This window comes from Aulonocara stuartgranti (assembly GCF_965226115.1).
Source record: "Aulonocara stuartgranti genome assembly, chromosome: 5".
NCBI classification, from domain to species: domain Eukaryota; kingdom Metazoa; phylum Chordata; class Actinopteri; order Cichliformes; family Cichlidae; genus Aulonocara; species Aulonocara stuartgranti.
In genome coordinates this window covers 33612978-33625010 of record NC_138943.1, presented here as the reverse complement: position 1 = coordinate 33625010, position 12033 = coordinate 33612978, and the positions used below count along the sequence as shown (strand labels likewise).

At 41.8% G+C, this 12033-nt stretch overlaps 3 protein-coding genes across 5 annotated transcripts; 2 read left to right on the top strand and 1 right to left on the bottom strand.

The window, feature by feature from the left end:
* Positions 1-3: 3 nt before the first annotated feature.
* srsf6b (serine and arginine rich splicing factor 6b) lies at positions 4-4150 on the top strand. Of its 2 annotated transcripts, none has more exons than XM_082534558.1 (6): positions 4-209; positions 925-1067; positions 2354-2472; positions 2776-2978; positions 3150-3212; positions 3605-4150. In XM_082534558.1, the coding sequence occupies exons 1-6, from the start codon at positions 103-105 to the stop codon at positions 3981-3983; spliced, it is 1014 nt and encodes a 337-aa protein (XP_082390684.1). In that variant the 5' UTR covers positions 4-102; the 3' UTR covers positions 3984-4150. The 2 variants fall into 2 exon arrangements, with proteins under 2 accessions (XP_082390684.1, XP_082390683.1); XM_082534557.1 differs by having other exon boundaries at positions 2351-2472.
* A 2074-nt stretch (positions 4151-6224) lies between these two features.
* On the top strand, positions 6225-10962 carry ift52 (intraflagellar transport 52 homolog (Chlamydomonas)). 2 transcript variants are annotated; one of them, XM_082532402.1, is made up of 14 exons: positions 6225-6270; positions 6795-6962; positions 7301-7388; positions 7539-7668; positions 7765-7840; positions 7994-8065; positions 8148-8274; positions 8363-8446; positions 8545-8613; positions 8847-9001; positions 9081-9168; positions 9292-9400; positions 10511-10656; positions 10731-10962. In XM_082532402.1, the coding sequence occupies exons 2-14, from the start codon at positions 6844-6846 to the stop codon at positions 10770-10772; spliced, it is 1305 nt and encodes a 434-aa protein (XP_082388528.1). In that variant the 5' UTR covers positions 6225-6270; positions 6795-6843; the 3' UTR covers positions 10773-10962. The 2 variants fall into 2 exon arrangements, with proteins under 2 accessions (XP_082388528.1, XP_082388527.1); XM_082532401.1 differs by lacking the exon at positions 6225-6270 and adding an exon at positions 6308-6511.
* Positions 10939-11892, bottom strand: LOC309706138 (uncharacterized protein). The gene is made up of 2 exons (XM_082532403.1): positions 11769-11892; positions 10939-11680 (listed from the first exon to the last, which is right to left on the bottom strand). Exons 1-2 carry the CDS (start codon positions 11800-11802, stop codon positions 11193-11195), a joined length of 522 nt encoding a protein of 173 aa, XP_082388529.1. The 5' UTR covers positions 11803-11892; the 3' UTR covers positions 10939-11192.
* Positions 11893-12033: the final 141 nt, after the last annotated feature.

Below are 12033 nucleotides of genomic sequence, written 5' to 3'. Positions count from 1 at the left end.
CTGAAGTTGTTTTTTCCGGAAGTCTAACCTCGAGCGTCGCCTAGGCCTGTGTGTAGCTCCAAACAAGTTGTGTTTAACTTGTTCTGCCCAATATTTTCAGGCATGCCTCGGGTCTATGTTGGCAAACTTAGCTACCATGTTCGAGAGAAAGATATTCAAAGGTTTTTTAGTGGCTATGGCAAATTATTAGAGATCGACCTGAAAAATGGGTAAGACCGTCTCATCTTTCTTAGCTGCTAGCTAGTGAGCTAGCTTGATGTTATTTTAATGTTAACCCCGAGAGTTGATGCCCTAGTAGGGACAGTGTGCGGTGCTAACCGCGCTAATGTCAGCTAAAAGTTGAATTTGCGGTACAGTGTCCTGTCTTTTGTCATTTAAGTTTTACAAAGCTCTGCTTTTGGTACTTTTAGCTAATTTTTCTTCGCTGACATTACACTAGCTGCTTGGGAAACGCTACAGGGTCAATCATCAGTTTAAATGAGAATTTGTCAGTGAGCGCAAACAAGGGGACTCTATCAGCTGGCTGCCAGCTGGTTGTATTCTGGTTATATGCCTACAAAACAGAAAGGCTGCTGAGCACAAATATAATAGTTAAGTGTAAGTTTTAGATAATTGCTGTATTAGAGAAATAGATTGCATATAATTACCAAATCAGATCAGATAGAGTCAGAGTCTATGATAAACTTTACAGAAATATTCCTAGATTAATTGCCATAGCTTCCCAAATCCCTTTATTCCCTTGCTTGTAAAGTTTGACAGGAGCACCAGGATTTTTAAATTGGAAAGCAGTTCTCTTAGCCGCTGATTAAAAGTTTACCATATTAGACAGTCTTTAGAGTTAATTATGAATCATTTGCATTAATTGGTAATGATATTAATGGCTAGTGTTTGCCATTGTTTTGACTCCTGCACACTGATTCTTAGGTACGGCTTTGTCGAGTTTGAGGACATGCGAGATGCTGATGATGCTGTGTATGAGCTGAATGGAAAGGAACTTTGTGGAGAGCGGGTCGTTATCGAGCATGCCCGTGGACCCAGGAGAGACGGATATGGCTATGGGGGACGTAGTAAGTTGAACACGTCTGATTGAGAGCAAAGCATGATTGTCATACAGACGTGGGGTTCTTACACGTTTGTGCTAACTAACGTGAGCTACACTTGCACTGACTCTTGAAGCAAAGAATTAAATGAGTTTCACTGAAGCTGCCTGTACACATGTGACATGCCCTGCCATACACATTGCTAATTTACACGTCTATTCCCATTAGCACTCAAATCCATTGTGCCTTTGTGTAAAGAGAACTGTATTAAAATCCAATGAGTAACAGTGATTAAAGAAAAGGTAAGACTTGTGAAGCTACGATGTATTCAATTTGAAGTCGACATTAACACAGTGCTTGATGTTTCAATTTGAAAGAGTCCACTGCGGGCTGGGTCCGAGTCCAATGAGGGTAACGATGACTGCCTGACCTGTTTGGCCTGGGTTTTCTCCCTTGAAATGTGTGTGTGACCTTTGCCCTTTGACCATTGGTTGACATAACCGGAAGCCGTGATGACAGCACCCTTTTCCAATAGACCAGGGTGATGGTGAGGAATCCTGTTGGTTTTACTGACGCAAGACATGTCGCAGAGGATCGAGCCAACACGCGTTTGAGCCTGTGAATTGGCTCCCTGTACTCTGTAGTAAAAGAGTTTGGTAGGTTTCATGTTTGTGTCATTGAGTTTCAAGTGGATAGAGTTCAGAACAAGGCATATTTTATTGTACAGTAAGACTAGAAAATAAGAAATTTAGAAAGAGCCTTACCTTATATTTAAACTGTAGACTCTAAAACAGCTTCAACAGCAAGAATCAAGCATCACATTATTCCCAGTATATACAGAGAAAAAAAGAGGCGTTAGATGTGTCTTATAAGGACAGAATAAAAAATCCTTTTTTTTGTATATTTAGGCAAATCTGTAGCTGTTTAATAAATACAACTAAAGGAGAAGAACTGCTGTGTAATTCTTAATAAAGTGGTTTTTATTCCTTGTCCACAGGGCATAGGGTGCTGCACATTTTCTCTGTTCTTTAAATGCTAAATTAAGCGATCCCTGTCTACATATAAAACAATCAATAGGACTCTGGGATTTATACTAAAAACCACTGGCATCTTTAATCCCCTTCACTTACACAATTAAGACAGGTTCACAGGTATTAGTTGATGGTATAATTAATAGTTGAAGGAGGTTTAAGAACAAAAACAAGAGAGGTTCAGTCTGCAGTGATCTAGTAAATCTTTTTAGGCCAGTTTGGTCCTTTTTTTGAGGTTTTCTGGCCTTGAATGAAATGTTAGTCTCTCTGTCTTTGTTGAAGGTGGAGGCTACAGCAGTTGGAATCGCACCGGCAGGGATAAGTACGGGCCACCTGTTCGCACTGAACACCGCCTCATTGTGGAGAACCTGTCCAGCAGGTGCAGCTGGCAGGACCTTAAGGTGAGACTTTGTATCTCCTGTCTCCTTTTCCTGACCACCTCTGCATGTCAGCAGAGGATGGCAGTTGCCCTTGCAAGAAAGAAAAATTAGCCTGGACCTAACCACCTACAGGTCTGTTTTGAGACTTGATTAGCTGCTACACGAACAACCAAACTTCAGTTTCAAATCGATGTGCAACAAGCAAATTGCTTCCTGTGTGGGAACAGCTTAATAATGTCCAGTGGTAGATAGAGCTAACGTGCCACATGTCATCCACAACTAGCCACAGTCATTTTCAGAGTCATGTTTTTATTTGTGTCATAGGACTTTATGAGGCAGGCGGGTGAAGTAACCTATGCTGACGCTCATAAAGGACGGGCCAACGAGGGCGTCATCGAATTTCGTTCCCGTTCAGACATGAAACGAGCTCTGGAAAAACTGGACGGCACTGATATTAATGGAAGGAAGATTCGTCTGGTGGAAGACAAACCTCGCCGCCGACGCTCATATTCTGGCAGCAGATCCAGGTAAGTGAGGCTTATATTTTTTTCATGCTTATTGTTTGTTCACTTTTCTTATGTTTTATCTGTAATTGCTGTTCAGCATAATTAAGGATTATTTTAAACTTAACACGTAATGTTGGTGGTGAGCAGATTTCCACGTCCACTTTAAAGTTATTTTTACTTTCGAACCCACAGGTCTCGTAGCAGACGGCGCTCTCACAGCCGTAGAAGTAGAAGCTCGTCCAGGTCCCGCTCACGGTCAGTTACGTTTGAATGGCTTTGTCTCATGCTTTAAGCATATTTAGCTTTTTGTCTTTTCAGCAGCCGTTTTAATTTTAGTGGTTCCACTTTGACGAAGACGGCAAACCCATTTGTCATTTTCATGTGGACTGCTTCTTCATCTGTTCAGTTTTTTTAACTTTTCAGCAGCAGGAAGTCATGTTTTTGTCATGTTATTAAGGAAATATGGTGTCAGAGAAAGCCAAAGTACCCAGTTACTGTGATTGTTTACTACATCTCAGTCCTGAAACCTGGTAGTTGATGGTGTGCAGGGACCAGACCAAGTTGGTGATGAATTATTCCTCTCCCTCTCTGTGTGTGTGTGTGTGTGTGTGTGTGTGTGTGTGTGTGTGTGTGTGTGTGTTTTGCAGGTCTCGGTCACGCAGCAAAGGGCGATCTCGCTCCAGGTCAGAGGGGAAGTCGCATTCCAGATCCAAGAGGAACTCCCGTTCTAAATCTCCAGAGAAGTCTCGCACTCGCAAATCTCACAGTCCCTCCAAGAGCAGCACTCGGAAGTCTCGCTCCAAGAGCTCATCCAAAGTCAAAGCCACGCGCAAATCCCGGAGTCGTTCCAAGGAGAAGTCGTCCAGTAAGAAGTCACAAAGCCGATCAAGGTCCCGTTCAGAGAGTAGGGGAGAGAAACATACCTCCAAATCACCCCCGAGCAAGGAGGCATCCAAGTCCCCTGCCAAGCACTCCGCCTCCCGCTCCAAGTCTCGCTCTCGATCCAGATCGGCCTCGCAGGATTGATTGGATCTCTGACAATCTCAGGCCTGTCTGAGGTGTTTACAGAAGCAGAAAGGTTTCAATCTTCTGGCACAAACTGGGAGGCTGTGAAATCTATAAATCTGTCTTTTCTTGACAGTCTTTTTTTTTTTTTTTTTTGTTTCTTCGTTTGTATTTTCTGTTAAATTAAATAGTTATTAGATGAAACTCTTTACGTGACAGTATTTCTCTCTTTAGTGAAGTCCAAATGTACAATTTGAGTCGAACCGCTGACAGCAGCAGCGAAAGTTGCTTCATATTTTTTCAGTCCCAACTAATACTTTTGTAATGAATACATTTGCATGGTTTGTTATGGTTGTTTTTTTTTAGCTGTTTGCCTTTTAAAGTCCCCAGTCCTTTTTAAACAGTCTACATCATTTATTTGTAATGTTATATTGTAATAAAATAACAGAATAAAAAGAACAAGCTCTGCTGTTTTTTGTTAATGTTTAACAATATTTATTTAATTTTTTTTTATTTACTAATATTCATTCATTTGAAGCTAGTTTGTAAAAAAAAAAAAAAAAAAAAAAAAGAGAAATCCTCACAGATAAATCTGTCTCTTGTTTTACCACGAATAAGGCACCTGGAGTCTACCTCCAAATCTGCTAGAGGCTATCACATAGCAATAAGCAACTGCTTTATAAAATGAACTTTTATATAGCACTTTTCTACTCATGCACTCAAAGCACTTTATACAACATGCGTCATTCACACACATTCATACAAGCACCCTTCCTACATCTAAGGGCTTTCTATCTAACGTTTTCCTTCTCTAACTTTCTTTCCCACATTCAACTTGTGTTCAGTATTGTGCCCAAGGATACTTTGGGATACAGACTGGAGCAGCCAGGGATGGAACTGCCAACATTTCCATCAGTAGATGATTTGTATGAAATGTATTCATTACTTAGGGGCGAATGTGACTCACCTCATAGGCCACAACCACCCAGTAACACAGTTGGTCCCAAAGTGTGTGTGTGTGTGGGGGGGCTCCCACAAACGCAAAGCAGAAGATGAAGTAACGCCAAATATGTTTCCAAGCCAAAGACTAGAAAATATGATGAAGCCTATCTTGTCTTTGGCTTCACCTGCACAACAGTGATGCCAAGGTAAGTATCCACGGCAGAATTTGTTTCCCCAGCGTCGGGAGCACGCTCTGGGCTTTCCAAATCATGGACAAACAGCACCCCACATTCTTGATTTTTAGTTCATAAACATTTCTTATAATGACTAACTACTCCTGAAATTTTGGAGATGTTAGCTCTTTATACAGTAAAGTTACAGTGGGATACAAATAATACCAGGCTGATCCTGCTACAGTTTGTTCCCCCTGTCCAAGTCACGAACAGACAGTATCCCACAGTTGTGTGATGTTCGTACGTCAGATTTTCATCACAAACTTGAGGAACCATCCTTTAAACAGCAGCCATTTGGACTCTATGAACAATCTATTCCTCTCCCTTTACCCTGACCTGGTTACGGGGTCCAAGGAGTTTCCTCATATCGCAGTCAGGGGATTGTTTCACTCAGAGCAGCTGATGACACCTTTTTTTACCCCTGTGCAGCAGAGTCCGAGGGGGAACACCACTCCATCTCCTCCTACAGACTCACCAGCTGGCCTCCAGGGTCCCACACACATTCTCAGATCCTGACTCCAGTTCTTCCAGAAAAGGCAGATATTTTTGTGCTGAAGGCAGACTGGAGGAACAGATATCATAACTACGATCGTGGCTCAAGAGTTGGGAGTTCGCCTTGTAATCGGAAGGTTGCCGGTTCGAGCCCCGGCTTGGACAGTCTCGGTCGTTGTGTCCTTGGGCAAGACACTTCACCCGTTGCCTACTGGTGGTGGTCAGAGGGCCCAGTGGCGCCAGTGTCCGGCAGCCTCGCCTCTGTCAGTACGCCCCAGGGTGGCTGTGGCTACAATGTAGCTTGCCATTACCAGTGTGTGAATGGGTGGATGACTGGATATGTAAAGCGCTTTGGGGTCCTTAGGGACTAGAAAAGCGCTATATAAATACAGGCCATTTACCATAACTAAAAAAATATATTTTTTGGAATGAGTGTGAGCCTCTTTTACAACTTTACTTATATACTTCAAATGTAAGAGTTGCTGGCACATCTGGTGAAGGTCCCCACACCTCATCTGAACCACAGACCTTTAGTTCCTGTCATACTTGGTTGGTTATTGGGATCAGCCGCACTAGTGTATGCACCGTGATGGCACTAATAGACAGGGATGAAATAATACCTTTAAAGTTTTGACTTGTTTGTAAGTTTTTCTGTTTATAAAAACCATCGTTAAACCACAGAACATTCCTTTAACTTTATCTAGCACTTCAAAGTGCAAATATTTTGACCTTGGAGTGATGCTTACTGAACAAACGCGCTGAAAAGCTGTTTTAACCGTACGTTGCTTTGACACAATGCTCTGCGCTATCCAGTTGCTATGCTGTTAGCGCCCTTGGTTACCATTATTTCCCATAATGCACCGCTTCTAAGAGCGCTTTGAGGTAATTAACATTTAATAATGTAAACCTGGGCTTTAACATAAGGGGAAAACAGAGTGCTACAGTTGACAGGTTACCATAGCAGTCTTTAGTGAAACGAAGCGAAAACACCTCGCTATTAGCTTCACGGCTAACCATAATGTTAGCGAGCTTCTTGGCTGTTTTTTGCTAACACCATTTTAGCACACGACGGTGGATGCAAACCCAAAACTATGCTAATTACAGCTGGCGAATAGCAGCCCTGGACTAATGGTAAAGTCTGACTTGGGCTTTTAACGTCTTTTAGGTGTGTGGATGATAAGAGCACTAACTTTGGTGACTGAAGCTGGTAAATAATGGAGAAGGAACAGTGCAACAGCGTGGTCTTCAATGCTTCAAAAAGAGAGCTTTTTACTACGAACAATGGCTACAAATCCATGCAGAAGAGACTAAAAGCTCAGTGGAAAATCCAAAGGTAAGGTGTTTGGGGACGATTAAATACAAGAGAGAAATAGTACCAAGTCCTCTAGTTATCAGCTAAGACATGCTCTTAAATGTAAATGTGATACAGTGGACCTGGTAAACAAAGCAAGCATATAGACATAGGAGGCTAGAATATTCGTCTCTGTAAGTAAGTATAGTAAAGTAAAATAATAAAATGGGACGTATTGGTAATAATCTTAATAAAGCACTTTAGTATGTTTACTGAGTTATATTTTACTTTGTCATTTTTCTCAAGCTTAACCAACATTTTCGCATAGTTCTGCAGCAATTTCAAAACCTCAAATGCAAAATCTGTGCTGTCTCCTGTAGCATAAAAGAAGAGCTGTCCTTGGATAAGCTGAAGAGTGTCAAGTTGTGGATAACTGCAGGTCCAAGGGAGAGGTTCACAGGGTCAGAGGTGATGTATGGGCGAAAAGATGTTATTTGAAGGCTAATTTCCAAGCAGTCTAAAATTCTACAAGGCTTAGGGCCACCCAAAATATTTAAGCTTCTTTCATTTGTTCAACCGCAAACACATTTTCACATTATTTATTTCCTTTTATTTCAGATGGAGGCGCTGAAAGTCTACCTGGATGGAGGAGGGAATATCTTGGTCATGCTCGGTGAAGGAGGAGAAATGAAGTATGACACAAACATCAATTTTCTCCTGGAGGACTTCGGAGTAATGGTCAACAATGGTGCGTATTGAAACCTTGTTGGGAAAACAGCTATGCAAACATTGCCCATGCTGTTTTTAAAATGCTTTGTATTTGTTTTCATCTTGTTTATCCAAGATGCTGTGGTGAGGAATGTGTACTACAAATACTTCCATCCTAAGGAGGCGCTTGTGTCCAATGGTGTACTGAACAGGTTCACCAGTGTTTTTCTCTTTTTATGTATATTTCACAGAGTCCCAGATTGTTCTAGCCTAAATTTATGCTGGCATAATCTAAGACTTATCTAATTTCATCTGTATGCTGATACATGCCAAACTATCAATTCAGTTGCCTGTTTCCTCTGCAGGGAGATCAGCCGTGCTGCTGGAAAAGTGGTCACAGGAATCATTGAAGATGAAAATGTTGGAAACAATGCACAGTGAGTCTCAATCTTGTACACCTCCATCTTCTGTATTAAAGAGAAAGACTTCACATTTGAGCTGTTGTCTTTCTTTGTGCAGGGCGCTCACATTTGTGTACCCGTACGGTGCCACACTGACCGTGATGAAGCCGGCCGTGGCTGTTCTTTCAACGGGCTCCGTCTGCTTCCCCCTCAACAGGCCTGTCGTGGCTTTCTATCATGGCAAGGTCAGAGGCACAGTGTAGTAACAACTTTGTTTTTCTAACCATATGGTCAGAAATGTGGTAAGATGGAGATTACTTTTTTTTAATGTAGAATTCTGGCAAACTGGCTGTCTTGGGTTCCTGCCACATGTTCAGTGATCAATACATAGACAAAGAGGAGAACAGTAAAATCATGGTAAGTCCACTTTTTTTGTGTAATTTATTAGGTAAAGGTAAAAGCATGATCCTTCTAGAATAAAGCTCCTTTAAATGAAACTTTTTCTTTTATCACAGGACGTTGTGCTTCAGTGGCTCATGACCGATAACATTCAGCTGAATCAGATTGATGCCGAAGACCCAGAGGTGAGGAAGAAGAGTGCATGGCAGAATGGCTTTCCTAGCCATTCCTATTCTTAGTTAGCGTATTGTCTGTCTTGTCTTAATGTTGGTTTATAATGGAGCACTCTAACAAAAAAATAATTTCCCCCAGGGATCAATAAAGTATTCTGATTCTAATTGTGTTCTCTCCCTCTCTCTTTTTTTTTTTAATGAGCCAAGGTTCTTCTTTTCTTCTTGTCCTTTTTTTTGTCCCCCAGATCACAGATTACACGATGCTGCCAGACACTGGCTGTTTGTCTGAACAGCTCAGAGTGTGCTTACAAGAAGGAGACGAAAACCCACGGGACTTCACCTCTCTCTTTGATATGTCTTTGTTCAATCTGTCGACTGACACCTTACCCCAAGTCATCAGGTGAGAAATCGGTCACCCTCCCCTGAGTCCAAACGCTGTTGTTTCCCTTCGAAGCTAAAAACAGATCTTTGGTTTGCAGTGCTTACAAGCAGCTTAATGTGAAAGCTGAGCCGCTGCAGCTGATTGCACCGCAGTTTGAAACTCCTCTGCCTCAGCTTCAGCCTGCTGTGAGTTTTTTTTTTCCCCTGGGGTTTTTCTGTACAAAGGATTTCACTGAAATCTTAAGATGACATTTTTGCTTAAAGTCCCACAAGTTTGAAGCCAAAAGTAGGTGCTGCCCTGTCTTTCAGGTCTTTCCGCCTGCCTTAAACGATTTGCCTCCACCCATGCTGGATCTGTTCGATCTAGACGAAACATTCTCGTCAGAGAAAGTGCGTCTGGCACAGCTCACCAATAAGTGTAAGTTCAGAATTGCTAATGGAGCATTCAAACATGCACTGCAGCCCTCTAGATATCATTTGATGGAGGCGTATGTGAGGACTTACATGTCCAGGGCAGTGAGATTCCACATTAAACTGACTTTCATTTGCTACTTATCACGTATAAGACTAATGATGTGTGATAAACTAATGTGAGAAGCTTGGTGGTTATTTTCACAGCAGTTCAGTAGTCACCCTGTATCTCATATAGGTTGATCAGGTGTCCCTCTTTACGTGGGACTGCACAGCAGTTTCAGCTCTTGCATCACATATTAAGACTTAACCTATGTCTTATCTTTTAATTGGACCTAGTTTTAAAAGTCAACATATATATTATATATAAGACAGGACACTTCAAAAGTCAGCCAATTCCTCCACAGTTGTTATCTTTAGTGTCATGTGGCAACACGAAGCAGAGCAGCTACCTAACTCTACTTCCACAGTGTCCTCCCCTCACCCCATCTAATCGTGGCAGATGGCTGCCCCTCCGTGAGCCTGGTTCTGTTGGCTTCTTCCTGTTAAAAGGGAGTTTTTCCTTCCCGCTGTCACCAGTTGCTTGCTCATAGGGAGCATCTGATTGCTGGAGTTTTGTCTCTATTATTGTAGGGTATTTACAATAAAATATAGGGGACTGTGAATTGGCACTATATAAATAAAATTTAATCGAATTATTGAATGTCTGAAGAATGTTGTCATAATTCTCCTGCAGGTTAGCATTTCATGATATTTTTCTGTTTACTTAAAGTTTAAATTTACAAATCACCAAAAGTGAATGAAATGTTCATGGAATATGAATAAAAGTACTACAAATAACAGGAAATGCAGTGTTTTGTTTTTGTTTTTGTAAACAAGTCTAAAAAGGCCTGTTGATACCTCCCGTCAGGTGGGATGCAACTTTCAATCCTCCTGCTACAGATATTCTTTACATGTTAAATGTTTGCTCATGAGTCTAAATCTGATCATCCTAGTCCCACCTCTTGTACACTTTACCCAGACATCTCCCTTAAACTAAGTTTATTTCTGAACTTGCCAGTTTTGAAGCAGGCAGTTAATCGTACTCATCCTGATATTAAACTGGTTGTGTTCACAGGTACAGACGATGACCTTGAATTCTACGTCCGGAAATGTGGTGAAATTCTCGGAGTGACTTCTAAGTTGGATAAAGAGCAGAGGGATGCCAAGCACATCTTGGAACACATTTTCTTCCAGGTTGTAGAGTTCAAGAAACTAAATCAGGTGAGTGTGTTCATAACTACATCTTCCTGTATCTAAAGGCTTTGTCCAATAATGACTTTCCTCACTTTTGGCAGGAACACGATGTGGACCCGGAGGCCCGGTTCACTCCGCTGTGATTGGATTCAAGAAACCTGAACATTCGATACGTCCCTGTTGAAATTAGAAAGCTTATGAGCACACAGTTACAATGGAGGGACTGCGGTAACCACACTTTTCAGAACATGTACAGCTACATTTTATAACTTTGTATTGTCTTTCATTGTAAGAATATACCAGAGCAAATAAAGTTCTATACCCTTTATTTAACAGTGCTTTGAAAATATTTTTGTAGTTAAAACATTGATATGATTATTAAAAAGGCAAACTGTTCTGCATCAGTCCTCACATGGATCCCTTAAAAACAGAACATGATGTCAAACTACAGATTTGAGGGCGGGGCAGGGGGTAACTTGGACATAGTGTGTTAAGAGGCTGGGAGTACACATCACACTTGACATCTAACGTTTTTCCCTTGTAAAGTGTTAATTTTAGCCACATCAGGGCGAAACATCAGCTAGTGACTCTTGTTGTGAGGGTTTTGGACTCCACGTTTGCTCCAGAGTGCAGGACTCCACGTAGAATCTGGGGCTATTGCTCTCCGACTTGATCACAGACACGTCCCATGACATTTGCGAGGCGGTGAGATCGTTGTATGACTGATCAAAACAAGCTGGCTGCTTTGGCTTCTGAAGGAGCATATGGGGAGTGGAGGACTTCCCCAGTAACGGGACGGCCAGGTAGCAGCCGTCAGCTTCATGAGTGTTCATGGTGTTCACTGAAAACCCTGAATAGGGGGAGGCGGTGTCAGAGGACAGGCAGAGAGAGGCTCCAACAGACGGCCTGGTGTCCAATCCATCAGCTGTCGTGTCATTCAACACCCTCGATGTGGACAGTTGTTCCACTGACAGTGCAGACAGCAGACTCTGTTCCCCATAAAACTTCCTGTCAAGCTCTGATGGAGATGAGCACTCAAAGCTTTTCATATCTAAAAGGTAAAACATGTTGGACAGAATTCAGAAACAAATCACCTGATGAGGCAAATGAACACGTCTAATTCAGTCCAGTTTTCTTACCTTTGACCACAAACACTTTCTCCATTGTCTCCATGTTTAATCAGGGCTGCCTGAGCTCCAGCTGGCTTTTAAGCTGTTGGAGCTACTTGCTAATTGACCCAGCTGCAGATCATCAGTGGGAGAAGGAGGTGGACCTGTCAGCCCTGTACAGATTCAGGCCCTTTAATTTACTTGTGGTTTATTGAGCACTAATCTGTTAGGTTATATCTAAGGCTGTAATTTTAACAAAATCACTAAACTTTTTAAAAACTATTTTTTTTGTATG